The 25,953-nt window shown below is 37.3% G+C and overlaps 1 protein-coding gene across 7 annotated transcripts in view; it reads left to right on the top strand.

The window, feature by feature from the left end:
• KLF12 (KLF transcription factor 12) overlaps positions 1–25,953 on the top strand; it is a 582,757-nt gene that overhangs the window by 536,117 nt on the left and 20,687 nt on the right. For all 7 annotated transcript variants that reach the window (XM_070578452.1, XM_008534682.2, XM_070578455.1 and 4 more), the window contains one exon: positions 24,803–24,960. In XM_070578452.1, the coding sequence (XP_070434553.1) occupies positions 24,803–24,960 (158 nt within the window). The remainder of the gene's footprint in view (positions 1–24,802; positions 24,961–25,953) is intronic.

The raw sequence follows: 25,953 nt of genomic DNA, 5'->3' as shown, positions 1-25,953 counted from the left end.
CACCTACCACCACTGGATGGGGGCAGGACCTGGCTATTCTGAGCCTGCCATGATCCCTGGCAGCTGTGCCTGTCCTTTGGAAGCTATCCTGACAGAGCCTGGCTGCGTTTGCCTGCTGGCTGCTGCTGCTTTAGACATGTATGCGCCGGCACTCTGATGAGGGTCCCTTGCTTTGGCAGACCAGCCAAGCTGGTGTGTCAGGTGTGGGGAAGGGCACTTTCTTTCATGTGCACAATCCCAGCGGCACTCTCACTCTGCCCTCCTGGGGTACTTGGCTTGTTGAATATGCCCCTGCAATTGCTTAGCATCCTCAGTGTAGAGCTTTCCCATGGGCTGGGAGGCATCTCAGAGAGCGAAGATGTTCCTGTGGAGGACTTCCCACTTCCCCCTCTCCTCTTAGACCTGCATGCTATCCCACACCCTAGGTCACTACCACTGGGGGAAGCAGAGGAGGTCCCCTTACCTCCTTCCACTGCCCCCTGGAGGGTCCAGCACCTCCATCGTCACACATATGGTTGTGTGGGTCTCTTAAACATCTGTTGTGTTTTGTGAATGTCTTCTGTTGGTTTATGAGTGTCCTTTTCATTGTGTCTTGTGGGGGGGAAGTCTAAGAGAAGAGCTCACTCTGTCATGATGCTGATGTCACTCCTCAACATTAGGTATTATTGACCCCGTTTTGTCAGTGATGAAATTAAGGTCCAAAATTGAGGTTTAGTGATTTGTTGCACATAACAAAGTCACTGTGCAACAGAGCTGGCATATCCAGATCTTTCCATTCCAAATTTAGCACTGGATCTCCTAACCTATGCTACTCAAAGTCAGACTTGAATCCTTGTTTATGGAAGGAGAATTTAAAAGCAAACATACCAGCTCTATTTTATTTCATTACAAAGATGCCTTAGATCTTGGCATTTGGTTTTGTTTGAAGTATGGAAAAATAGTTGTAGATGGGAGAAAGAAGAGTTTCTGGATAAACATGAGAGGTTACTGAAGTTCTTGAAACTGCTTTTCAAAACCTTTGTAAAGGTTTAGATTAGTTTTCTCTCTGCAATGCTTGAAATAATCCTGCCACAAGGAACTAGTGAATTATAAGAACTCTAATTGTATTTCTAATAATATGATTTTTATCTTTTTCTTGGATGCCACAACTTTCTTAGAAACCACAGCCTTGGTTTTTCTCATTAACACAGTGGAACTTTAAAAATAAGGTGACTATTCTGAAATTATTGGTGATTCTGAAGTAGGCTGTTAGCAAAACAATTTTTTAAATGTGCTTCTTGAATCAGGTTTTTCCAAATACACATAAATGCTCATAAACCCATGCATGTAATATAGTATGCATATTATATCTTTTTGTAGGTTTTTTAGAAGCCGTTTCAAAAGAAGTTTATGTGTAATTTTAGTTGAATAAGAGATCATTCTTTCTAGTATTTTATACCCTTAATTTCTAAGCATATTCAACTTGTTAAATAATCACATAATAAGTCTTCAGGCAAAGCTGAATTCTCTGATGCTTTCAGGATCTTAAAGCATAGTCTGTTTTATAGAAGATAGCACTGATCAGACAACAGGATTTAAGACTCTGTATATAAGAAAAGTTTATCCTGAGGGAAGTCATATTACACCTCTTCTGCCAGTATTCTGTAAGTGTGAGTAATAGTAACAACGTCTGGTACATGCAATGCTTGTGTCATTCATAGATGACTGTGCCTCATTCACATTTGCTCATACTTTAAGCTCAGATTTTAGAAATAGAGTGCAGCCAGAGAAGAGGAGGAAGCTACTATCCAATAAAGCTGATGTCCTCAGTCCATCTGAAATGTAACATGCTGCTCCCTGCCTCCTTTTTAGCAACTATTCTCATAAGTGGAGAAGCTAACAGAAAAATAGGGGATTTTCTTATGTAAGAGAACAAAAAAGCAGAGGAGGCATGGGACTAAGGATAACTTTTTCCTTTATTCTCAGGAGAACATGACTAAACTATGGCTCTCCAAATTAATACGAGGGTGATATGAAAGAACTGAGGGATAATCATTCCTGTGAGCAGTGGGAGGCTGAGCCCTATCACGTCCCTCACAGGATAGTTGACTATTGTCTCTTCTGGCTGAAATGTTTTCTTAAAGGAAATATCAGATTGTCATACTGAGCTCTCACTTGAAAAACTATGACCTGCCATTTCATATCCTCGGTGCCTAAGAAGATTGATGTTCTGCTGTTTGACCTCATTCTCTTTAAGGTTAGTTAATCTACCTGAGTTTTATTTTACTCATCTGTAAAATGGGGATGATAATGCTATCATCTTAGAGTGTTAGAAGAACTCAATAAAATCATACTTGTAAAAGATTTAACAAAGTATCTGGCAAACATTAAATTGCTGTATAATATTAGCTATTGTTAGTTATTAGGATTTTAATACCAAAAAGCTCAGTGAAAGGAAATTACTATTTGTAATGCTCTAAGTAGAGACTGAAATCTCTTTTGAACTCACATTTGACTGGAGTAAAGCTAACAGGTAATTTCAAAGGTCCGGTTCACTTCTTAAAATTTTCTGCTTTTCCAAGTGAAAAATTGTGCGCATTCCACAGAGCACCTTAAATACTCAGGAATCTTCCCCAACTCTAATGCCTATAGCAAGAATCTAAAATAATAAGCCTGCCCTTTGCTTCTATCATTTTTTCCGTTTGCTCATGTCTCTAAATACCCTGCATTTTATTAAATTGACTCTGCTCAACAACCACAAAACCAGAGAATCCTCTGCAGTTTGGGTTTGAAACTCACCATGTCAATAGGCTTTCCAGCCTCTTTTAAAAGGTCACTGTAAGTGGCTGCAGGAATGTGAAATCTCTTGTCACTTGGTGGCACGTGTTTAATGTGTAACAGACGAGAGCAGGAGCATCACTGCCTCCTTCCCTGCTGAATCCCCAGAGCTTAGGACTGTGCTCGCCCTTGGTAGGTGCTCAGTAATTTGTGAAACACTAAATAAGTGACCACTCTCACAGTGACATCTTCTTGAGATTTTTTGAAAGCAACAGATAATTTTTAAAACTAAACCTTACATGGAATATTTAAAGAGAAAATGGCAGTATTTTGTTAGTATAAATTTTCCTATAGATTTAGATGTCTAATTTCTTGTATTGAAGTCAACTGCTGAGAGCAAAGGAGCTGTTGATAAGCAAAATTTATAATTGGGAGTCAAAATGAGAGTTGTAGTCTAATTTTATTAGCCTTACATACTTGAAATTGAAATAATTCAAAACAGTGATCCTGAAGCTCTAAAGGTTCCATGGTACGTGGTTTAAGACAGCTGTCATGGAGTTAAGAGAGAATGTATTGTTGGCCTAAGGACAGTAAGAATAACTGTGATCCAGGAGATTGCAAAGAAGTCTTTGCTATTAGTCTTTATAAATCTGAAAGCAAAGTTCTTGACCCACAAGGAAACCAGAGTTTAAGGCTTTGAAATCACAGCTATATTTGACCAACCCAAAGCTTTTGCGGGTCTTTGGAGCACTGTTGGTGGAACCCACTGTAGGGACCTACATTGGCAGGCTCTTTGAGCATGGGAGGCATTCTGGGTTGCCACGGCAGAGCATGCATGAGTTTTTCAGTCACTCTCTTTCTGTGCTCATCACGTGGACATTTTTCATCTTATTGGGTTTTGGTTTCTCCCTCCTATAAGATGCAGGAAAGTTTCTTTCTGTTCCATGGAAACATTGTCAAGGTGAATGGGAACTTTAAATAAAACATCTCTAGAGGAAGTTTCACTTCTCAGAGGAAAGATGCTACAGGAATGGAAGGGGTTATTATAAACTTAAAAAAATGGGATATGTAAAACTGCTGTTAGCACTTGAAGACTGTGTCCCATTTTACGCCTTCTGTTTTGCCCTTGCTTCTGGAATTTTTAAGCCTGTCTTATGGATGTGTAAATTGCATTAGCAATGGGGAAGCTTTTCATACATAAGTTGTACTGTCTGTCAGAGCAGACTGCTCTGCTGTTTCTCCCGCATTTTCCTAAAAGTCTGCCCACACACTTGTGAGCTGCAGAGGCTCTCGCACTTACGCATATGCTGGAGCACAGCATTCTTTCCCCTCAGGACTCATAGATGGTGTTTCAAGACTGCTTTCCCAGATTCCTGCTTCTTGAGATAACAGAACATTTGGCAAAGAAAGTCTAACTAGTTACTTTGAAACACTAAATCAAGAATTGAACTCATTTTACAAAACAAAAGGCTGCATGACATGGCTAGTTGTAAATCATCTTCTGTGATAAGGCGTAAGCAGCTTTACCCTGCGACTGTCAACAGTGTTTCAGTCCCTTCTCGTGTGACTGTCTCTGGGAAGACTTCTTACTTTGAGAACATGCAAACAGGTCACAGGTTCTTGGTCACACAGTCCACAAAGTGGGATAGTTGTACAAGTGCAGTATCCTCATAGCCCACCAGATCAGGTCTGGACAAATAGCCGGCTGTGTCTTCCTGTGCATGCTGTCAGTTTTTAATTAACACACCTCAGAAGGTAGTATGTTTCTGCTAAAACAAAAAAACTATGATTTGGATTCAAAAATTAGACAGCTTGTTTTAAAAACAAAATTATCCAAGGATGTGCTAACCCCAGATAAATTTACACATACTGACATTATTAGCAAAGCTAGTTTAATGTGTTTTCTGATTGTTTATCATCTCAATATAAATGTAAGAATGATTCAGAAATTATTAGTAGTCTACAGTGGTGCAAAAGAGTCTTTAGAGAATATCAGATAACAGTAATGAAAAAAGAAACATAAATGGTGTGTTAGTTCCTTCAACCTTTGCCTGGAGCACTTTCAACCTTTTGAAAGACATAGAACTCCTTAAAATTTCTACTGACTTTATGCCTTCACTTCTGCATCCTGTATGGGCTATATGACACACGTTTTTTTAAATTATTATTATTTATTTATTGAGAGATAATTGACGTATAGCATTGTGAGGTGTTAGGTGTATGACATGTCGGTTTGGTGCATTTATATATTGCAATATGATTACTACCATAGCATTAGCTAACATCGCTATCACGTCACAAAATTATAATTTCCTTTTTGTGGTGAGAACAATTAAGATTGAGTCTCTTAGTAACTTTGAAGTTTATAATACAGTATTGTTGACTATATTGACATGCTTTTTCTTTAACTGAATTTTATTTGAGCCCTTTTGCAGTTTCCCTTAAGATAAACAACAAAATATTTAATATATTCCCAGCCCAGAATTGGGGGACACAGTGCGGTAAGATTTATTGAGGCTAACCAAGTAGCAGGCACTGTCTTAAATGCTTGATGTGTATTAACTCATTTCATCCTTCCAGCAATCCTATAAGGCAAATACGTTTACTTGTCCCATTTTATAAAAGGGAAACTGAGGCATTGGGGCCTTAAGTCACTTTTCCAGAGTTGCACAGTTAGGTGGGTGGGGCCAGGTGACCTGACTGCAGTGCCAAAGACTTAACCACAAACTCCCTCCTCCCATAACAGACGGCCAGCAGTCCGGAGTGCAAAAATAATAATAGTCATAAGTGGCAGCTACATGAACATCGTCATGGCAATGCTTATCATGGTCTTTGTCCTTTATAACTTTTCAATGATGCAGCCCTTTTAGGATAATCGTACACTCTCTTACATTCCTGGGCACACGGAGATTCTGCCTGAATCACTCCATAGTTGCTCACATTTGGTCTTTGCATTACTTTTATTATTGATGTTGTTTCGCAAACATAATACACATTTACTTTACTTACCCACATTTTAAGTTCTAAAGATCAGAGACAATGTCTTTTACTACTTGTCTGTTTTTCATAAAAAGATATGCAAAAACAGGTATAGAGTGAGCACTTAAAAATGTATGCTGAATGAGTGGATTTAAGAAAGTTAAATAGTCTTGATTTTAATAATTAAGCTATTTCTCACATCTGCCAGAATATAATCTTCAGATGTTTTTGTATCATTGGTTTGCAGTCACATGTTAATGCCAAAGTGCATTTGCCCAATTTGGTCACCTTCTAAGAGACTCACACAGAAATTTTTCCAAAGAAGATGCTTAGTTAGTTCTCGTTGATAGTGTACATATTCTTTAACTAATCTTCTTGCTGTAAAAAAAAAAAAGATTTCAGGCGCTCACTGCTAGAATATACAACTATGTACTGGGGGGCTTTGGGGAGAAGAAGAAGAAAAAAACAGATTGGCAGCAGTTGTTAGCTCAGGAGCCAATCTTTAAAAAAAAAAAACATTTCAGATAAAGCTAAATGAGACAGTTTCATATATTTCCACAAATGCATCATATTCATGCACAGAATTAGCAAAAGTCAAAGCCTTGCTATTCTACCTCAAAGTATATTTTAATTACCCAATAAACAAGGAAAATTAAAGTCATAATTAGTACGAACTTTGTTTCTGATTCACAGATGTTTTCTGATAACTCATGCTTAGTCCTGCAGTGTCATTGCCAGTAATACATTGAATACATTAAGCTCCATAGTGACTTATTAGATTTATGGACACATCAGCTTTTTGAAGGGCCCCAGAAGTTGCCCTCAGGTAGTCTAGATAGAAGACAAAAGAAAAAGAAATATATTGTATTGATTGGGAAATAGGGGGAAAAAATCTCAGAAATCATAATCTCTTGTATTAGAGCATCAATTTATTTTTAGAAGTTAGTATATAATAAAGAACTACAACTTAAACAAGAAAATGTTTCATTTATTGCTTTAAATTTTTTAAAATTAATTTATTTATTTTCAGATGTACATAATAATATATTTCAAATTCTGTGTAGATTACATCATGTTCACCATCCGAAAACTAATTATAGTCCGTCCCTTCACATGTGAGCCTAATCACCCCTTTTGCTCTCCCCCCTCCCCACTTCCCCTATGGGAACCACCAATCCAATCTCCAATGCTATGTGTTTGTTTGTCATTGTTTTTATCTTCTACTTATGAGTGAGATCATATGGTATTTGACTTTCTCCCTCTGACTTATTTCACTCAGCATAATACCCTCAAGGTTCTAAATTTTTTTAATGAAAGCGAGAAACTATATGATATATATTGGAGTGTATTTATTAGTATGTAATTTTCCACTGGGAAGCCCTTCTGTTTTGGTTATCCTCTTTCATAATAAGAACAATGTTTCACTTTTCTGCCTTACTGGCGCTTTGAATGAACCTGAACTTGCACCAATGATGTCAAACACGTTTGAACAGTTGGTTGATCACAACATACCCTATTAATCCTGCATGGCAGCAACCCACCTGACAACCAACCTTTATGTTGTTCTTCAGAAGCCATATATGCATTATGTGGAGATATACACCTTACCTATAACAAAAGTACCACAAATGCTTTGTAGTATATGAAGTTCCTACTTGACAATATGATCTTTAACATATAGACACTTACATCACCTGATACTATGTAAACTTGTAGAAATTATGAGATAATGGGAGAAGATCATAAAATACTGAATTTTTTAACCTATAAGTCATTTTACTGACTCTTGGAGTCAGACAAATAGTCTTAAAGTACTATAGTTTATATTGGTAGCTGGAAGAAGCTAATATTTATTTTGTTGACAATTAGTTCTCTGACTTGGAAGGAATAGATTGTAATTCACAGAAACTTCTGGCTTTCTGGAGACAACATTCTTAATTAATGTCACTAGTCTATGAAACAGTTCTCAAACTGCACATTCGTTTTCTCTAAAGATGAGTTACATTATATAGGTTTTGATGGCTGGAAAATAGATTCTTGAATGTAGGAACCAGGGGTATGTTTGGGGCAAGAAAGGAATTTCAATTAGTAGGGCTTAAGAGTGACAATCTAGAATGAATGGAAGCTGGCAGACTTGTGTTGATGCGTGCATGCTTCATGTGATGTTCACGATAGCTTTGGGAAGGGAGAACTGATAGAGTTTTAAGGCCACTCCTGGGTAGCAGCACTGGTCATTATTCAGATGAGAGTAAAACTTCAAGTCACGGGGGAAAAGACTCTTGGTGCATATAGAACAAAGACAAGTCATTTATCACAACATTCGAAATCTTTACCCAGACAGTCTATGCATCCTTATCTCTTCCTATGCGTTCCTATCTTGCCCTTAGTCTCAGTTTTCCCATCTGTTAAATGGGGCTAATAGCCTCAATCTCTTAGGGTTGTTCTGAAAATTCAATAGGTAATCCTTCCATAGCACATAGCACAGTGCTCGGCATCATTTATGAAGTGCTCGATAAACATCAGCTCACGTTCTTCCTCCTCTGCTTCTCCAGAGGCAAACTCTGAAGTTCCTGGAGACTGCTTTGTTCATTTTTGACCAAATGCCCCTCATTCTTTTCTGTCCTTGGCCAGTGCTCAGGTGAGTCACCCAGTCTGGAGTGTGACCCTCTGCACCTCACCGCACACCTCCCTTATCTAATTCCCACTCAACGGTCAAGGGCCTGCTCAAATCCCACTTCCTCTGGGATGACTTCCACCTGGAGGGGTGGCTCCCTCTTCTAATTTCCTTGAATGACCACAGACAATCTTGGAACACCGATTCATTGTCCCTTCTATTGTCACGTCTTTTAAATTGTGTGTGTGGGTATATGCCTCATCATGGTACTAACTAAACAGCATGTTCCTTAAGGTAGGAATTGTGGGATATAGTTCTCTGTGGCCTCCAAATCGCTGAGTGTGATGTCTTGCAGAGTTGGAATTCCTGACCTGCCACTTAACATGCTGTGTGATCCTGGGCAGTCTACCCTTTCTGAGCTTCACTTTCTCATCTGTAAAGTGGAAGTACCCTATAGAATTTCTCTGAAAATGAGTTGTAACGTGTAGCAAGCACCTAGCACAATGCTGGGCACAACTAAATGCTTAACGGTCTTATTGTTATTATCCAGAATATATATCAGTAGATACTTGTTTCTTGACTGAAGAATAGAGAGTAGCAACCTGCCCACACAAAAAGAGAGGAAAAGATATATATGTTTCCAGGCATCAAAGAATATTTGGTCATCTCTGATGAAAATGACAAAATAAGTAGATTACGACCTTAAAATATACCAAACTATTAAGCCTCTGTAAACATATAGCCACACATTCCTCAGTAATTAGTGCTTATGATTTGCATGGCACTGTTTTAGGAACTTCAGATACAAAAGTGAAGAAGAAAAGGTCCCCACCCACATGGACCTCACATTCTGCTGAAAGAGATGGATGATGAACAAATAAATATGCCATATAATGTTAGGACTGATAAGCGATATGAAGAAAAATAAAGCAGTGGACAGTAAGAGAGTGTGGGTGTAGGGGATGGGAGAGGCTGTGTAGATTGGGTGCTGGGCATGTCCTCTCTGAAGAAGTGACATTTGATTTGAGAAATGAATTGTGAGACCAGAAGGCATATGATAATGGTGAGAAATAATTCTAGGCAGAGGACTAGCCAGATTGAAGGCCCTGAGTAAAATGAGTTTGACCTATTCCAGAACAGTTGGAAGGCCATTGTGGCTGGAGCAGAGTAGGCTAGAGAAAGAATGATGTGATCTGAGTTTCTATAGGGCCTTGGAGGTGATAAAAAAGACTTGGGGATTTGTTCTAAGTGAAATGGGAAACCATTGGTGTTTTGAAAGGACATTGTTTCATTTATTAAGAAGAATATGAGAGACCACTTCACAGCCATTAGGATGGCAATTATTAAAAAAAATAATAAAATAAAATAACGTGTGTTAGTGAGGATGTTGAGAAATTAGAACCCGACTGCATTGCTGTTGGGAATGTAAAATGATGCAGCTGCTGTGGAAAACAGTTTGGCAATTCCTCAAAGTTAAGCGTAGAATTACCCTATGATCCAGCAGTTCCACTTTTGGGTTTATATCCAAAAATTTGAAGACAGAGATACTTCTACAGCAGTGTTCATAGCAGCATTATTCATAATAACAAAAAGGCAGAAACAATCCACGTGCATCAGTAGGTGAATGGATAAAATATGATATCTACATACAATGGAATTTTATTTGGCCTTAAAAAGGAATGAAATTCTGATACACGCTACAGAATGGGCGAATCTTCAAAATGTTATGCTAACTGAAATAAGCCAAACACGAAAGGATGAAGATTGTGTGATTCCACTTATATGCGGTACTACCTAGAGTCGTCAAATTCATAGACACAGAAAAATGCAGTAGAAGTTACCAGAGACTGAGCGGGGTGGGGAAGATAAGGAGACACTATATTGGAAGCAGAGTTTCTATTTAAGATGATGAGAAAGTTCTGGCCCTGGATAGTGGTGATGGTTGCACAACAGTGTGAATGTACTTAATGCCACTAAACTGCACACTTAAAAATGGTTAAAGGGGTAAATTTTATGCTTTGTCTATTTACCATAAAAGAAGCAAAAAGACTTTGGGGGGAAGGAGGAAGGGCACAGAAGCAGGGATTCCTGCTATAGCAGAAAGGCTGGTAAGAGCTGAGTATGGCCGTGAAGTAGGGGAGAAGGATTCAAATTTGGGATACATTTTGAAAGTTGAGCCAATAGGTCCTGTTAATAGTTCGTAAGTGGAAGAGAGTATCACAAAAGACTCCTGTTTTTGTTCTGAGCCACCAGGAGAGTAGCAGTCATTTCCTGAGAAAGACAAAACTGGAGAAGGAGTGAGTTTGGGGAAAATATCACATGTTCAACTTTCGTGTTAAATTAAAGATGTCTAATTGACACACAAGTGGAAGATCACAAAGATACATAAGTCTGGAGCTCAGGAAAGAGGAGCTATAGAAATAGAAATGAGTGGCATGCAAAAAGATGGTGTATGAAGCATTCCCTAGGAAGCCTGGAAACAAATGCCATCACCCAGGGAAAAAGTTGAAACAGAAAAGAAAAGTGGTAATTAGACTTTGGGTAGTGAAGATGATGTACCATACACAGAAGTCAAAATGTAATGATGTACACCTGAAATTTGTGTAATGTTATAAACCAGTGTTACCTCAAAAATTCATTAGATAAAAATTATTTTTAAAATTATAGACAATAACAACATCTGCAAATAAAAAATAGAAAAGAGAAGTGGCCAGAGGACTGAGCTCAGGGACCCTGCAGCATTCAGAGGTGAAGAGAAGGGGAGGAGCATAGACGAGCGATGCTTTTCATTAATATTCACCGGATTTCTGTTGAGTGCCTGCTCTGCCAGGCGCTGTTTTAGGTGATTGGGGGAACAATTACTAAAAACAGACAGCACTCACCTCTTAGTTTCTGTGCTCTTGGATGAGTCACTTAATTTGACTGAATCCCAGATTCCTCATCTGTAAAATGGGGTTCATAATTGAGGTTAGCTCAGAGTTAGACAACGGAAACTTCAGTCATTTCCTGAATACCCACCTGTCCATACAAGGTATTTTATTTTCATGACCCTAATCTTTCTTATAACCCTGGAAGATCGGTATTACTGTTTTATAGAAAAAAAAATCCAGAATTAGGGAAGCTAGTAAATTTTTCTAAGACACAGGTAAAAATGGAACAGCAAGATCTTACTCTGATTGTTCTGAACTCATGTAAAACACTCAGCAAGCTGCCGGAGGTGCTAGCAAGTGCTTTAGCATTTGTTTCTTTCATCCCTTCATCCTCTCCTCTGCTTAAGTGGATCTCTTTGAGGTCCTGAGAAACAAACTCCTATAATTAAAACCAATCAGAAAAGCAATCACCTAGGGCATCAAGTACGTAAACTGTCAACTACAAACTTAGTAATATCCCTAAACAAGTTTAATGAATGTTAATTGACTGAATAAACAAAAACTTTGCATTTTTAGTCTGATTCTCTCTACAAAGTACCTGGCCTTTAGAATTACAGATTGGACAGTTCTTACTGAAATTCCATTACTGTTAAGTTAAATTTATTTTATGAGTTTTCTTTTATAAAATCCATTCACGTTATCCCTGAAAATACTTCTTTATTACTACTTTCTACTACGCTTTTAAATTATTGCTTGTCTAGCATATGAAAAGGAAGTGCCACTCTGTTGTCTTTTAAACATAAATCTGTTGTTTATATGTGGATTAATTTTAATCACCAGCTTCTCCTATCTTGCCACTCTTTCTGTGGACTTTGGGTTGGTTAATGCCTTTACTCTTATCCTGGTCACCCAGGTTGAGCTCCTGGGGTCACCTTTCATTCCTCCCTCTCCCGTATCAGCCATTATCCAGTCAGTCACCAAGAACTGAGAGATCTACTTCTGAAAAGCCTTGGAATTGGTCCCCTCTGATTCAGATTTAAAGACACTGCTCTGCTTCAGGTATAATCCACTGCTTAGATGATGGCAATAAATAGCTCCCTAATTGATAAAGGCTTTGACTTTAATTACTTCCTTACCTATGAATTCTACTTTCATAAGGCAGAATTTTCTTCCTAAGACTTAAAAAAAAATCCTGACACTTCCAGGACCTACAAAATGCAGTTCTCTATTAGGGAACATTCACTGTCCATGGTACCTGGCCCTGGCCATCCTTGTTCTCTTCTCTTCTGCCTTCTCTTTACCACTCACATGCCTGCTTATCAGTATTCTTCAAGACCCACTTGTCGGTGTCCTACATTGAGCTTGCCCTGGTCTTCTCAAACAGAATTAGACACTCTCTTCCTTTATTCCCACAGCACTTTATTATTCCTCTCTTTATCACATATCATTTTTATGGCTCATAGAATAACGATTTGCATACATAATGAGTTGGAGAAGTTTTCATTATCTTAACAGCTGGCACCAAGTTCCTCTAGAACAAAACTCTTTTGATGTGGAAAATGTGCCTTTAGGAATGCTTGGAGGTACACTGAAAGCTGAACCCCACTCCCACTTCCAGCCAAGGACTCGGGTATAACCTTAGCCTCAAAGCTTTTGGCAGTGGAAAGCTGCCCTGCATGTGCCACGGGAAGGAATTTGTTGTTTTTCTCTCTGAATAAAGATGAGATGGAAGTGGGAGAAGAAACCAGAGAAGAGATTAAGGAAAGAGAGAACGCCAGCAAGATGAAGAGTTACCTGAGGCTGGATGGGACCAGAGAGCAGCACAGAGGTAGCCAAAAGCGTTTTACAAATACAGGGAGCACAAGAAAGAGAGCCACAGCCACAGGGGCCCCTCAACAGCTGTAGTAAAAAAGGCTACTAAACACTCAGATGAACTTATGTGGTGGTTCTTGATGTGAAAATTGGAGTTAGTGGAGATTTTAGCTTCAGGATTAATGCTAGAGGCCAACATAGCCCTGAGACTATAAACCTCCCAGAAGTTTAGACGATGGGTAGTGCTTAGATGTGCACGTCATAGAATTGGCAAAGATTTTAGACTTTTTTCACTTCTTTTAGGTAGGTAAATATCCATATCCTATACCTCTCCAGATGATAAACTCTCTGAGGATGCCTTTGCATGCCTCACTTGCTTTCCTGTGGTGAACTCACAGGAAATATTTGTGGTTTTATTTCATTGAGTCAATAGCATTAAATGAAAAATTCCTATACTACTGACTATTACTAATTTAAACTCTCTCATCTTACTGATTTTCTCAGCAGGAAGAAGCCAAGTAGAAAAATGCCAACAGTGCAAATGATATTTAATCATCAGTAAATATGGTGCAGGAGGTTTAGTAGTGTCATCTCGATGTATTAAAGATTTTTCATTTTTCTATGGGAAAGATGTGATGTGGGGAGAAGTGTAAGCTGGAGCTCTTTAGTCTATCGTTGCCCAGGCACTTTACCATTCTGAGCTACTCTTTTCTCAGATTATAAGACTGCCAGTAACAATATCTGTCCTATCTACCTGTCCATAATTTTTGTGATGATCTTCTAAGTTTATATATGGTGATATTATGCCACCCACAGTATTTTCTAGTACACAGTAAGTTTACTGTAAACAGTACAGTACCATTGAGAGACTACCAGTAGTATCTAACGATACTCTGATCCTGGGATCTGTGGACAGTGTTTTACCAATAATGGAAAAGAGTGAAATTAGGAAAGTAATATTTACATGATGCTTTAAAACTTGCAAAGTTTCTATCTAACCCTTCTTCTTAGGTGAATAGAGACAAACCAGGACTGTTCATTTGATGGACAATATGGCCCGAGACTTTAGTGGTATATGAGAAGCTCTAGGTGAGAGTAGCATAGAAATACTTGGTGTAAATATGGTATCATGGAACCTAAGGTCAAGGAGGAGCTCAGAATACTTCTGGCTTCTTCTATGAGGCCAACATTATACTAATACCAAAAACAGATAAAGACATCACAAGAAAACTGGACGACAATATCCCTTATGAATGTAGACTCAAGAGTCCTCAACAAAATACAAGCAGACTAAATCTAGCAACATATAAAAATGATTATATACCATGATCAAGTGGGATTTAACCCAGGAATGAGGCTGCTTTGACACATGAAAATTAATCAATATAATATATTAATAGACTAAAAGACAAGACCAAATGATTATCTCAATAGATGCAGAAAAGGCATTTGACAAAATCCAACATCTTTTCATGACAAAAACACTCAGCAAACTAGAAATAGAAGGGAATGTCTTCACCCTGACAACATTTATGAAAAACCTACGTCTAACATACTTTATAGTGAAAGACTGAATGCTTTCGCTAAGATCTGGAACAAGACGAGGATGTCCATTCTCACTACTTTCATTCAACATTCTAGCCAGGGCAGTTTAGAAAAAGAAACAAAAGAAATCCAGATTGGAAAAGAAGAACTAAAATTATTTCCATTTGCAATTGACTTGATCTTGTATATGGAAAATCCTAATGAATACCCCCAAAAAACCATCAAAACTAATAAATGAGTTCAGCATGGTTGCTGGATACAAGATCAATGTACAAAATTCAGTTGTATTTCTGTCCACTAACAATGAACAATGTGGAAATGAAATTAAGAAAGCAATTCTATTTACAGTAGCATGAAAAAGAAGAAAATACCTAGGAATAAATTTAACAAAAGTAGTAAAAGAGTTGAACAATGAAAAGTATAAAGGATCATTAAAAAAATTAAATCTTAATGGAAAGACATCCCCTGTTCATGGATTGAAAGACTTAATGTTGGTAAGAAGGCAGCATTCCACAAAATGGTAAATAAATTTAATGCAATCCCTATTCAGATTTCAACTGCATTTTCTTTTGCAGAAATTGACAAACTGACCCTAAAATTCATGTGGAAATAATCTTGAAAAAAAATTGAAGGACTAATACTTTCAAATTTCAAAATTTATCTCAAAGATATAAAATCAAGACAATGTGGTACCAGGATAAGTGTCCACATATATATCAATTTAATAGAAGTGAGAGTCCAGAAATAAACCCTTAGATTTATGGTCAATTGATTTTCACAAGGGTACCAAGACAATTTAATGAAGAAAGAATAATCTTTTCAGCAAATAATGCTGGGACAACTGTATATCCACATGCAAAAGAATGAAATTAGATTCCTTTCTTATACCATATACAAAAATTAACTCAAAATGGATCATAGATCTAAGTGTAAGAACTAAATCTATAAAGATCTCACATGAAAACATAGGAGTAAATCTTCGAGACCTTAGGTTAGTTAAAGCCTTCCTAGATACAACACTAAACACACATGCAACTAAAGAAATATTAAATTGCACTTAATCAAAATTTAAAACTTCTGTGCTTTAAGGGCACAGTCAAGAAACTAAAAAGACAACTCACAAATTGGCAGAAAATATTTCAAATCATTTATCTGATGACATATCCAGAATATAGAGAAATCTTACAACTGGACAATAAAAAGACAACACAATTTAAAAATAGGCGAAGTATTTGAATAGAAATTTCTCCAAAGAAGATAAACAAATATCATATGAGCACATGAAAAAATGCTCAACTTCATTAGTCATTAGGGAAATTACAAATCAAAACCACAATGAGATAGCACTTTACACACAAGAGGATGGCTACTATCAAAACACATCATGTGTTGGTGAGGATAAGGAGAAATTACAACCTTCTTACAGTCCTGGTGAAATTATAAAATGGTATAGCCACTTTGAAAAGCAGTTTGATAACTTCTCAAAATATTAAACGTAGAATTACTATTTAATCTAGTAAGTCCACTCCTAGGTATATACCAAGAGAATTTAAAACATATTTCCACACAGAAACATGTACAAATGTTTATAACAGCATTGCTTATAACAGCCCAAAGGTGGAATCAACCTAAATATCCATTAACTAACAAATAAACAGTGTGATATATCTACACAATGGAATATTATTCAGCTATAGAAAAGAATGAAGTATTGATTTATGCTACAACGTGGATGAACCTCAAAAACTATCCTAAACAAAAGAAGCCAGATACAAAAAGCCACATATTGTATGGTTCTGTTTCTACTAAATGTCCAGAATAGACAAGTCCATAGAGACAGAAAGTGGATTAGTAGTTGCCCGGGGCTGAGGGGAAGGTGGAATGACTGCTAATGAGTGTGGAGTTTCCATTTGTGGTGATGAAAATATGTTGGAACTAGATAGAGGTGATTGGTTCCACAGCATTGTGATTATAATGAACACTACACAATTGTACACTTTAAAGGGTGAATTTTATTGTATGTAAATTAGATCTTAATAAAATTTTTATTAACCAACAAAGGAAGAAGAAGGAAGCCAAGGTTTAGAAGTGTTGGAGATATATTGGACATTGAGTTGGGTTTACGTTACTCTAGGCTAGTCTTCCTGACAGCTCCACATTTGAGCTATGGGAATCTGAAAATCAAAGAGATTAAATGGCTAAGATACTGTAGCTAATAAATTATAATAAGCTATAGTTCCTATCTAGATTTTCAGATTACAGTCTATGCTTTTTCTGCAGGAATAGCAACAAAAAATAGGATTCTTGTTTTCTTTTTTTCTTAAAGATAGTAATATGAGCTTATTGGTCACAAAACTTTAATTTAGAAGTCTGTATATTAAAATCCAAATTCAGGGGCCAGCCTGGTGGCACAGTGATTAAGTTTGCATGCTCTGCCTCAGCAGCCAAGGGTTCATGGGTTTGGGTCCTGGGGGCAGACCTATACACAGTTCATCAAGCCATGCTGTGGCAGCATCCTGCATACAAAGTGGAGGAAGACTAGCATCGATGTTGGCTCAGAGCCAGTCTTCCTCAAGCAAAAAGAGGAAGATTGGTAACAGATGTTAGCTCAGGGCCAATTTTCCACACCAAAAAATAAAAAAAGTCCAGATTCTAATTTCACGTTTTTCTCTATTTTTGAGCAGGATGTTGTGCTTTTTGTTTTGTTTTGTTTCCCTTGTTTATCATTAACATTTTACCTAGTTCAGAAAAAATGTAATGAGATACATTTAAAAATTACTATGTAAAATTAAAACTATATCGTTTGGGGTTGGGAGTTGTATAGTAGAGTGGAAAATAAATACATCACATCCTGGGCTATTGTGACTGAGTTTCCTGGCAGCCAAAGCAAAAAAGTAAATAAGGTGGGGATTCTAGTTGTAACTATCAGATGTAAAAAAAAAAAACGAGTATCAGTATTACCAAGCAGATTTTCCTTTATATTAAGTATAAATTATAACACAGATGTTTCTACAACCTCATTAGAAAGTAGAAAAGTCCTAGCTCAAGGAGTCAGGAAACTGGGCCTCTGGTTCCGACTCTGCCACTATAGCTGTGTGGCCTTGGAACAGTAATTAGTTTAATTAACTTTCTAAGCCTTAGTTTCCTCATTTTCTAAGTGTCTTTCAAGTATGAATTTGGGCCACATTAATACCTTCTTACTTTTTACTTCTTACTTTTTCAGCATTAATTTGGCAGAGTATTCAGAGATAAGTAAAGTTTCCAGGAAAAGAAATAAAAAACAGGTAAAATATTTTCTTCATTAGATGGGAAGATTTTTGTTTTTCTCCAAAATTCAAATGCACACACATTTTATGGTAGGAGAAGTGCCTGTTTGTGTCACCAGATAGCCCTTTTGGCCAACGAAAACTTAAGTGGAATATCACCAATGTGTTCTGCTTGGTCTTGTTATTTATATATCCCCATACGAGCAATAAAAACTGTTTAAATTATTCATATAAGCTTAAGTACGAGATAGTTAACTAATATAATTTCAGTGCTCTTTAATAAAACAAATCTCTAGTGTAACATAGACCTGGTTAATGATGAGCATAAAATAGATGGAGACCTGTTTTGATGGACACTTCAAAAGCTTATTTATGGTTGCATTACAATATCTCATTAGAACTGTATATTTGAAAAATTTTATATATGTTTTAATATTTAAAACATAGACTTATTATAAACTGTCATTGTCTGGGGTACATCCATAGCACTACCTTATTAGTGAATCTGCCTTATAATAAGATCCTGAATGAGAAAAATTAGCCTCGTTGTATGAAATTCAGCCCTAGAGGAGTGTTATGGTAAGACTCCAGTGTATGCACTTGGTAAAGTCCTCATGGGGTCAACTGTGTTCCCCATGCTCCTTTTCCCTTCCTTTCCCTTCACTCTTTCAAGCATCTGTCGAGATGCCAGCTTTTCTAGAGAGAGTCTTGCACAAGATCAACTCCTCATTCTTGAAGAGTATAAAGTTTATCTTTAATGAAATAAGGAGAACTTATTTTTCTAACAGCACTGTTCTAGAGGGTCTCGGTATCAGATGGGTTCAAGGGCTATACCACCGGATTAATGTAAAGTGCTGCCCTTATAAGCCAATATGGAGTATAGGGCTCATGCGAAACTGGGGAGGACACGGCCTGCCTTAAAGGCATTCAGATTAAACTGATGAATCCTGTTCAAGCCTAGAAAGTTTTTTTAAGATTCAAATGATCCATCAAGCTACAACTCTGGCTTTAAACTTACTTTAAACCTCAATGTTTTCTGAAGAAATTCTGTGCAAAAGTTCATCTGAATGTTTCATTGAGGTATGTGTGTTCCATTCAGTGTCTAGTGTAATTCAGAAATCCACTCTTGCTTCAGAGCCCTCATTCCATCGTACACTATGCATTGATTTTATAGGGTAAAGTCTTTTCAATGCTTACAGTGTTCCCCCAAAAGTATTTTGGATAGATACTGTATATCTGAAATGGATCTTTTTTGTTAGCAGACCATCAACTTGTAATCTAAATTCATCATAAAAGTTTGATAATAAAACCAATCACTGCTAATGTCATTAATGATTCATTTTTTTTCTATTTTATCTTTAAACCTTTTGCTTAATATAGCCTATGATCTTAACTTGCTAAAACATGATGAATCGAAAAAGTGCAGAAGGATAAGCTGGTAACTGTTTTGAGTATTTTAATGGTTTAGAAAGTAATAAAAATACTTAGTAGCAGATATTATATTTAAGTAAAATAGATTCGTGATATACTGTGACTCTATCTACAAATCCACCCCCAAAAAAACCTCACTTGTAAACCCATTATCTTTTAATTAGTAGATTTCACTTATAAATTAAAACAATAATGAAAAATACATTTGGACATGTTCTGTTTTGTGAAAAAAAATACCAAATTCTAGTTGAATATATGCCAATATTGAGGTTTTTTTGACATTTTAACAAGTGTTACTCTTGATTTGTACATTTTGTGAAAATGAATTCATTTTTATTGAATCCAAATTTGAATGTGAAGTGGTATAATGCCTTAGTCACAGCTTCTGGAAAGGATGGCAACTACTAATCTTACAGTTTCAATCTGTTCAAAAGTAGTTTCCTGTAGGAAACTACAGGCAGGAAGGAAAGAGGAACTTCCTGCCTGTGAATCTGTGCTGCCTTGCAATGTAGCTTCTGGGGATGAGATCGAGAGTGTATCTAAGAAGCACCTTTTCCCCAATGAATATCATAGAAGAGTCATTGACGTGGTTTGACAGGAGCTAGATCGAGTCTGTCATAGTATGGAAGATGAGTATGAAGATTCCTGCTTCCAAGAGCCATCTGCTGGCTAAGAGGAGGCCTGCAAAAAAATGCAAATGTCTGGCTTGTCCCCGTGAATAGAATCTTTATTACTAAGACTTATGTAACTCCTGGGTAACGGAAACCCTCGTCAACTCTTTTTTTGGCTTATGGCCTCCATATTTTATTCGCAACCTGGTGTTTGATTTACTAACAAGGAAACGGCTCTCATTTACATGTATTCTGTGGCAGAAGCCAATTCAGAATTCCAGTAGGTGACATTTAATATCCTATTCAAAATAATTGTAAAATAAACTTTGGAAAATAGTACAAAATAGACTTTTAAAACTGGATGTTCCCCATTCCCTCAAGGTAACTCTATTATGCAGCCAACTCGAAATCCTTTTTGGTACAATTGTAAATAAATTGAACTGGCGGCGAAGAATTAGTTCTGTGGCCTGGATGGTCAAAGGAGACATAGTCGCATGCTGCTGCCAAACTCAGCCTTCTGAAAACATGTCTCTGGAAATAAGTAGATATTTTACAAAAATCTTAAGAAAGTATTTTCTTAGGTAGATTAATAGTAAGTAATTTTGTTGAATACCTCTGCTGGCAGTATTTATAAAACAGTTTACCTTAAAGTTCTCAAGAGAAAAGTATATGACATTACAGCAGCCTCTATTTAAGAATGCTCTTATGTGTTATTGTTTTCAATAATTGGGTTAGAGGGAAAATTTAAATGATACAGATTATTTTGTTGTTTTTTCATCTTTTGTCATATGCTGGTTTATATTACCTGCATCTGTCTGAATAAGTAGAACGTGATAACTAAGATTGGGTTCTGGAGTCAACCACATGGGTTCAAATCCTGGTGTGGCCATCTGCTTTGTTTTGGCTTTGGCTTTAACCTCTCTGTGCCTCAGTTTCCTCATCTGTAAACTAAAGAAACTAATAATATCGAGCTCAGAGAGTTGCTCTGAAGCTTAAAGCATTCAGAGCAGTGCCTGGCACGTGGGAAGCATTCTGTAAATGTCGGCGGTCATTGTTATCCTCAGCCCTGCTCCTTGGAGTTCTTTTGAGATTGAATGTGTGAATTTGTTAAAGCACCTTCTATTCCACTGTTTTCTGCTCTTGTTTTAAAATTTGGGATGTGTGAGTCCTCTTTCCAGCCTTAAAAGAATATCCTGGCTTTTTTTAAGTCCTGCGGAAACTCCAATTTTAGTTGAAGGGCATCTCATCACACTAAGGTCACACATGACAAATGGTCTTTTATTACCTGCTGATTACAGTTAAACTTCATTTCCTTCATGGCAGCCAGGCAGTGCCTTCTATTTAAATAGAGCTGTTCCTGGATGTGACTTTTCAAGCCTCTCTGGGTTTAATTCTGATTTAACTTGCCATTCCAAGTGGGACTGTTGTGAAGCTGAAGTCATGAGTCACTCATTTGTTCTCTCTGGTTCTAATTATTACATTGAGGTGCCTGTGAGGCCCCTCAGGTGTTCATTCAACACTTGAAATGGGCTCACCTTCTGGGGAAGGGAGTGGGGCTTTAGTTATTGTTCCTTTGAACTGTACAGATATGTTTAGTACAGTCTGGGAACACACTAACAACTGTCTTACCTCCACCATTTTCATCATACCAAGCTTATTATTAAGGACTGTTGGAAGAATCCTAAGCTGGCGCGTGCAGTAGTTGCTTACGCATTTCCATTCTTTTTAACAAGACCAACTTTTAAAGCACAGAAGTCAGCTTGCAAGCTATTGAGGGTACCTTAAGTGCCTTCTAAACAAAGGGCACATTGCTCAGAAAGCATAGAAAGGGCAGAATCGAAACATCCGAAGTGTAATTAGAGCTGTTCTGTTACCAAACCCCATGCTTATGAGCCTCAAAGTGAGATCGGTCAGGATGACATTGCTGAGAGTAGGGATCGTTCCTTCACCCTTTCCCACTTACCCAGACGCCTACTAGGATCAAAGAGAAGATTTTTATTTCATTCACCTGTATCTTATGCATGTTCAGAAGAATCCCAGTGGCCTCCCACTGAGAATTTTAGTTGTAAGCAATGCTTTAAAATTCCCTTCTCTTGAACTTAGAGCAAAGAACTGAGGCACTTATGTACATGTGGTTTTAATGATTATCCAGACTCCCTGATATTCAGTAGCCACTTTGTATAGCATTTAAAATATGAAACTTAGGGAAATGAGAGTAAGAGTGAGGAATTGAGTGACTATTTTCCGAAGACTTGCAATCAAATGATCCTAGTAAGGATTAATTAGCCAATTAAGGATTAATTAACTGATTGACTATATCAAATTAGAAATTAGGAATACGTGATTTATTTAATATGTGTGTCCGTCCATTCATTCATTCATTCACTCTATTTAGCAAACATTTCTTGAATCTTCTAGGCTCTAGAGATACAGAAATACTTGGTACCAGTACCTCGAGTGACATTTCCTGCCATAGACTTAGCTTGGCCAAACCCCCAAATCCCAAATCCACCTACAGTGCCCGCCAGCCGTGGGACCATGCTGTGGGCCCCAGTATAACAGCAGAGCTCTGTGGCGTTGCATTGTCCTCTCCCCTTCCTCTGCTAAGTTCTGCACTTTTGATCCCCTTTTCCCTCAGCCTCACTTACCTTCCTACCTCTCCACAAAGAGATCAAATAAGTAGTTATGAAGGGTACAGCCCAGCCGGTTCTTTGACACCTTCTGAAGACATCTCTGCCATTTAAAAAAGGGAACCAAAGAGAAATTTTACCCACGGAATGTCATTTCAAAGCCAGCTTTGCTGGGGGCAGCTATTCATTGCACATACCTTTTTAAAACATTTTTAATTTTTATTGCACAGATCCCTTTAAGTGGTTGTTCTTCATAATGTCCTAAAATGTTTCACTTTAAAATAGGAAAACCAGGGTATGACGTTTTGTAGCATTAAGGCCATCCACCTAACATGTCCTTAATTATTTTGATGTAAATTCAGAACTCTTAGTGAAGTCGTGTCATGCTGCTCTGCAGCCCTTGTTTTCTGTTCTCAGCCTGGGGTATAGTTCAGCGGTCAGTGGACTGTATAGCAACATTACTTCCTTAGTCCCTTAAAGACTTGCTTAGTACTTACTTGATTTTGATTCCAGGTTTATTTTTTACTTTTCTCTGTATACATGAATACATAGCAAAATAAATAGCTGAAATCAACTCCAAGCCAAACGATCTGTGTGTGTGACTATGCAGTTACATTTAGACTTCTCCATATTAGTGTGTAGAAAGTATTGTGCAAAACAAAATGTTCTTATTATAGACTTTGTTATAATTTGAAGGAAACAAATACCATATCATTTTCTCAATTTAAAATAAGTCCAACATATCATAACATAAAAGTTTCTGTCTTTGAGATCCTCAGCGCCAAGATTCATATTTATTTTCATGACTAGATATTCAAGAAATGAATTACTTTTGCCCTATTGTAAGATGTACCGTTACTTTATGTACCACTAATAAAGAATAAAATTATATCAAACTATGACAAGCCATCAGTTCAAAGAAGCATCCTGATTTTAGAGACATTAAAATATGAAAAAATTCATCTTAGAATCAATGAATTTTGGTATATAGCTCTTCAAATAAATCACAGTGTTTGTATCAACATGGATAAATCTCAGATGCTTAATGTTGAGTGAAAAGGCAGGTGCAGAACTTGCAAAATGATGTGAACTGCATGATATTGTTTCTCTTTAAAAAAAACAATATTATGAGTTTCTGTGAATGTAGATATGTATACGTCAGCATAGTTAAAAAGAATTGGAAGTATGTAAAGAAAACTGATGATAAAGATAAAAGATAAAGATAAAGAAACTTCTCTGGGAGGAGAAGGGATCAGGATGATGATGGAAGACAAGGGGGATTTATCTTTATCTGTAATGTTTGGTTTTTTAAAAAGAGGTAATTATTTCTAAAAAGTAAATTTTAAAAGCATCAACACATGGAAAAGCTAGAAGAAAATAGATCAGAATATTAACAGTGGTAAATTTTTTATAGTACAAATAAGGATGATTGCTTTTTTATTGTATTTCACTGTAATTTTAAAGAACTTCATGAATAACTAAAAAAGGTGAGTCATGTTCTTCATTTCTATCTCAATCAAAAGAGAATTAAGCTTTGAAGGAGTACGTGTTAATCAATTACCTGACATTACAGACTAATCCTGTTTTTCTCCTGTGGCATTAAGATTAAACAACATGCAAGTCAGGGCCAAATTTCATAGTTAAAACTTTTTTTTATAATAGTGGTACAGCTAATCTTTAAATACAATACTCTTTATTCCTCACCGTGAAAAACCACCAACTGGAAAAGTTAAATGTCAGGTGCATTTTACCGAAGAGATGTAGCTTGTCATGAGTCATATTACTGATGTACTGATGTCATTTCTTTCAACCCGACCTCGCTTGTTTTGAAATGTACATTGTGATTTTACATGATTTTTTATGTTGTCACATGCAATTCAGACCCTCATGTTACTTATTAAGTGCATTCATTTTGTCATTTGTCTATAACAGGGCTTCTTAAAATATTCTCTGTAAGTGTGCAGAAGTTCAAAACTTGAGGGTTTAACACCATCAGATTGTTTCTTTTGATGATGAGGATCTGCTCACCTACCACTGTTTTCATTTTTGTCTTGTTGTTTTCAGCATGTCTTTCTCTCCCTAGGAGTGTTTCACCAGAAACAGGTCCAGCTGCTTGCTTTTGAGATTAAGAAATGCAATGTGTCCGAGAAAGTGACAGTGGGAAATGTGGACATGGGACCTTAAGTCTATTTGAAGCTATAGACTATGAGACTAAGGTCTCATATCACTACAACCAAAGCAGAGTGCTGTATTTCTCACTGTTTAACTCCACTTTTTCTTTTTCCAGTTCAATTTCACCATTTAGTATTGAGAGCACAAGACGCCAGAGACGGTCTGAATCCCCAGACTCCAGAAAACGGCGTATCCACAGATGTGATTTTGAGGGATGCAACAAAGTGTACACAAAAAGTTCTCACCTGAAGGCTCATCGAAGGACACATACAGGTACAGCTCCACAGGGCTTCTCACCTGAGGGTCAGTGAGAGTCCAGAAAAGGTCAGCTGCTTGACTCCAGAGCCATGAGTGTGCTGGAATGGTGTTTTGTACTCACCCATCTTACGTGCATCTTGAGTTTAGTTTAAGTGGAATGCATTCTCTCTCTCACTTGAAAGGGCTTAAGATTTAATGACCTTTAGCAGTGAATGAAGTATTTCTTCTATGCCTTAAGGACTTTTATAATGATGTGAACACAGGGATCTAGTGTTTTTCGTAATCAACGTCGCCAGCCACTTAATCATTGTCTAGTTTATCAGGTTTTAAAATGTTCACATAGCACATCAAACAACAAACTGAACAAAATTATTCTCTTCTCTTAAAGTTAGCATTTTAACTGCCACTTAGATCATGTTTTTCTCTCCTCAATCTCATCCCCCAAATACCAAATAAATACCAAAAAAAAAAAAAATAAAATTGGCATATACATAGTACTATGAGGAGTTTACAAAAATATTTCCACATAATTTCATTTGATTCTTACTGTGTTTTTTTAATATATGGAGAGGATTTTTAATATACACAGTTTAAAAAGAAGGAAATTGAGACCACAAGTGATTCACTAACTTTGTCACCATCCGTCCACCAACCCCATCCATCCATCTACCCACCTATCTACCCGTCCGTCCATCCGTCCATCTACCCATCTATCCACCCGTCCGTCCATCCGTCCATCTACCCACCTATCCACCCGTCCGTCCATCCGTCCATCTACCCACCTATCCACCCGTCCGTCCATCCGTCCATCTACCCACCTATCCACCCGTCCGTCCATCCGTCCATCTACCCACCTATCCACCCGTCCGTCCATCCGTCCATCTACCCACCTATCCACCCGTCCGTCCATCCGTCCATCTACCCACCTATCCACCCGTCCGTCCATCCGTCCATCTACCCATCTACCTGTCTACCCATCCACCTACCCCCCCATCCACCCACTTAGGA

This window comes from Equus przewalskii, chromosome 16 (genome assembly GCF_037783145.1).
Source record: "Equus przewalskii isolate Varuska chromosome 16, EquPr2, whole genome shotgun sequence".
NCBI lineage: Eukaryota > Metazoa > Chordata > Mammalia > Perissodactyla > Equidae > Equus > Equus przewalskii.
This window is presented reverse-complemented; position numbering and strand designations above follow the sequence as displayed.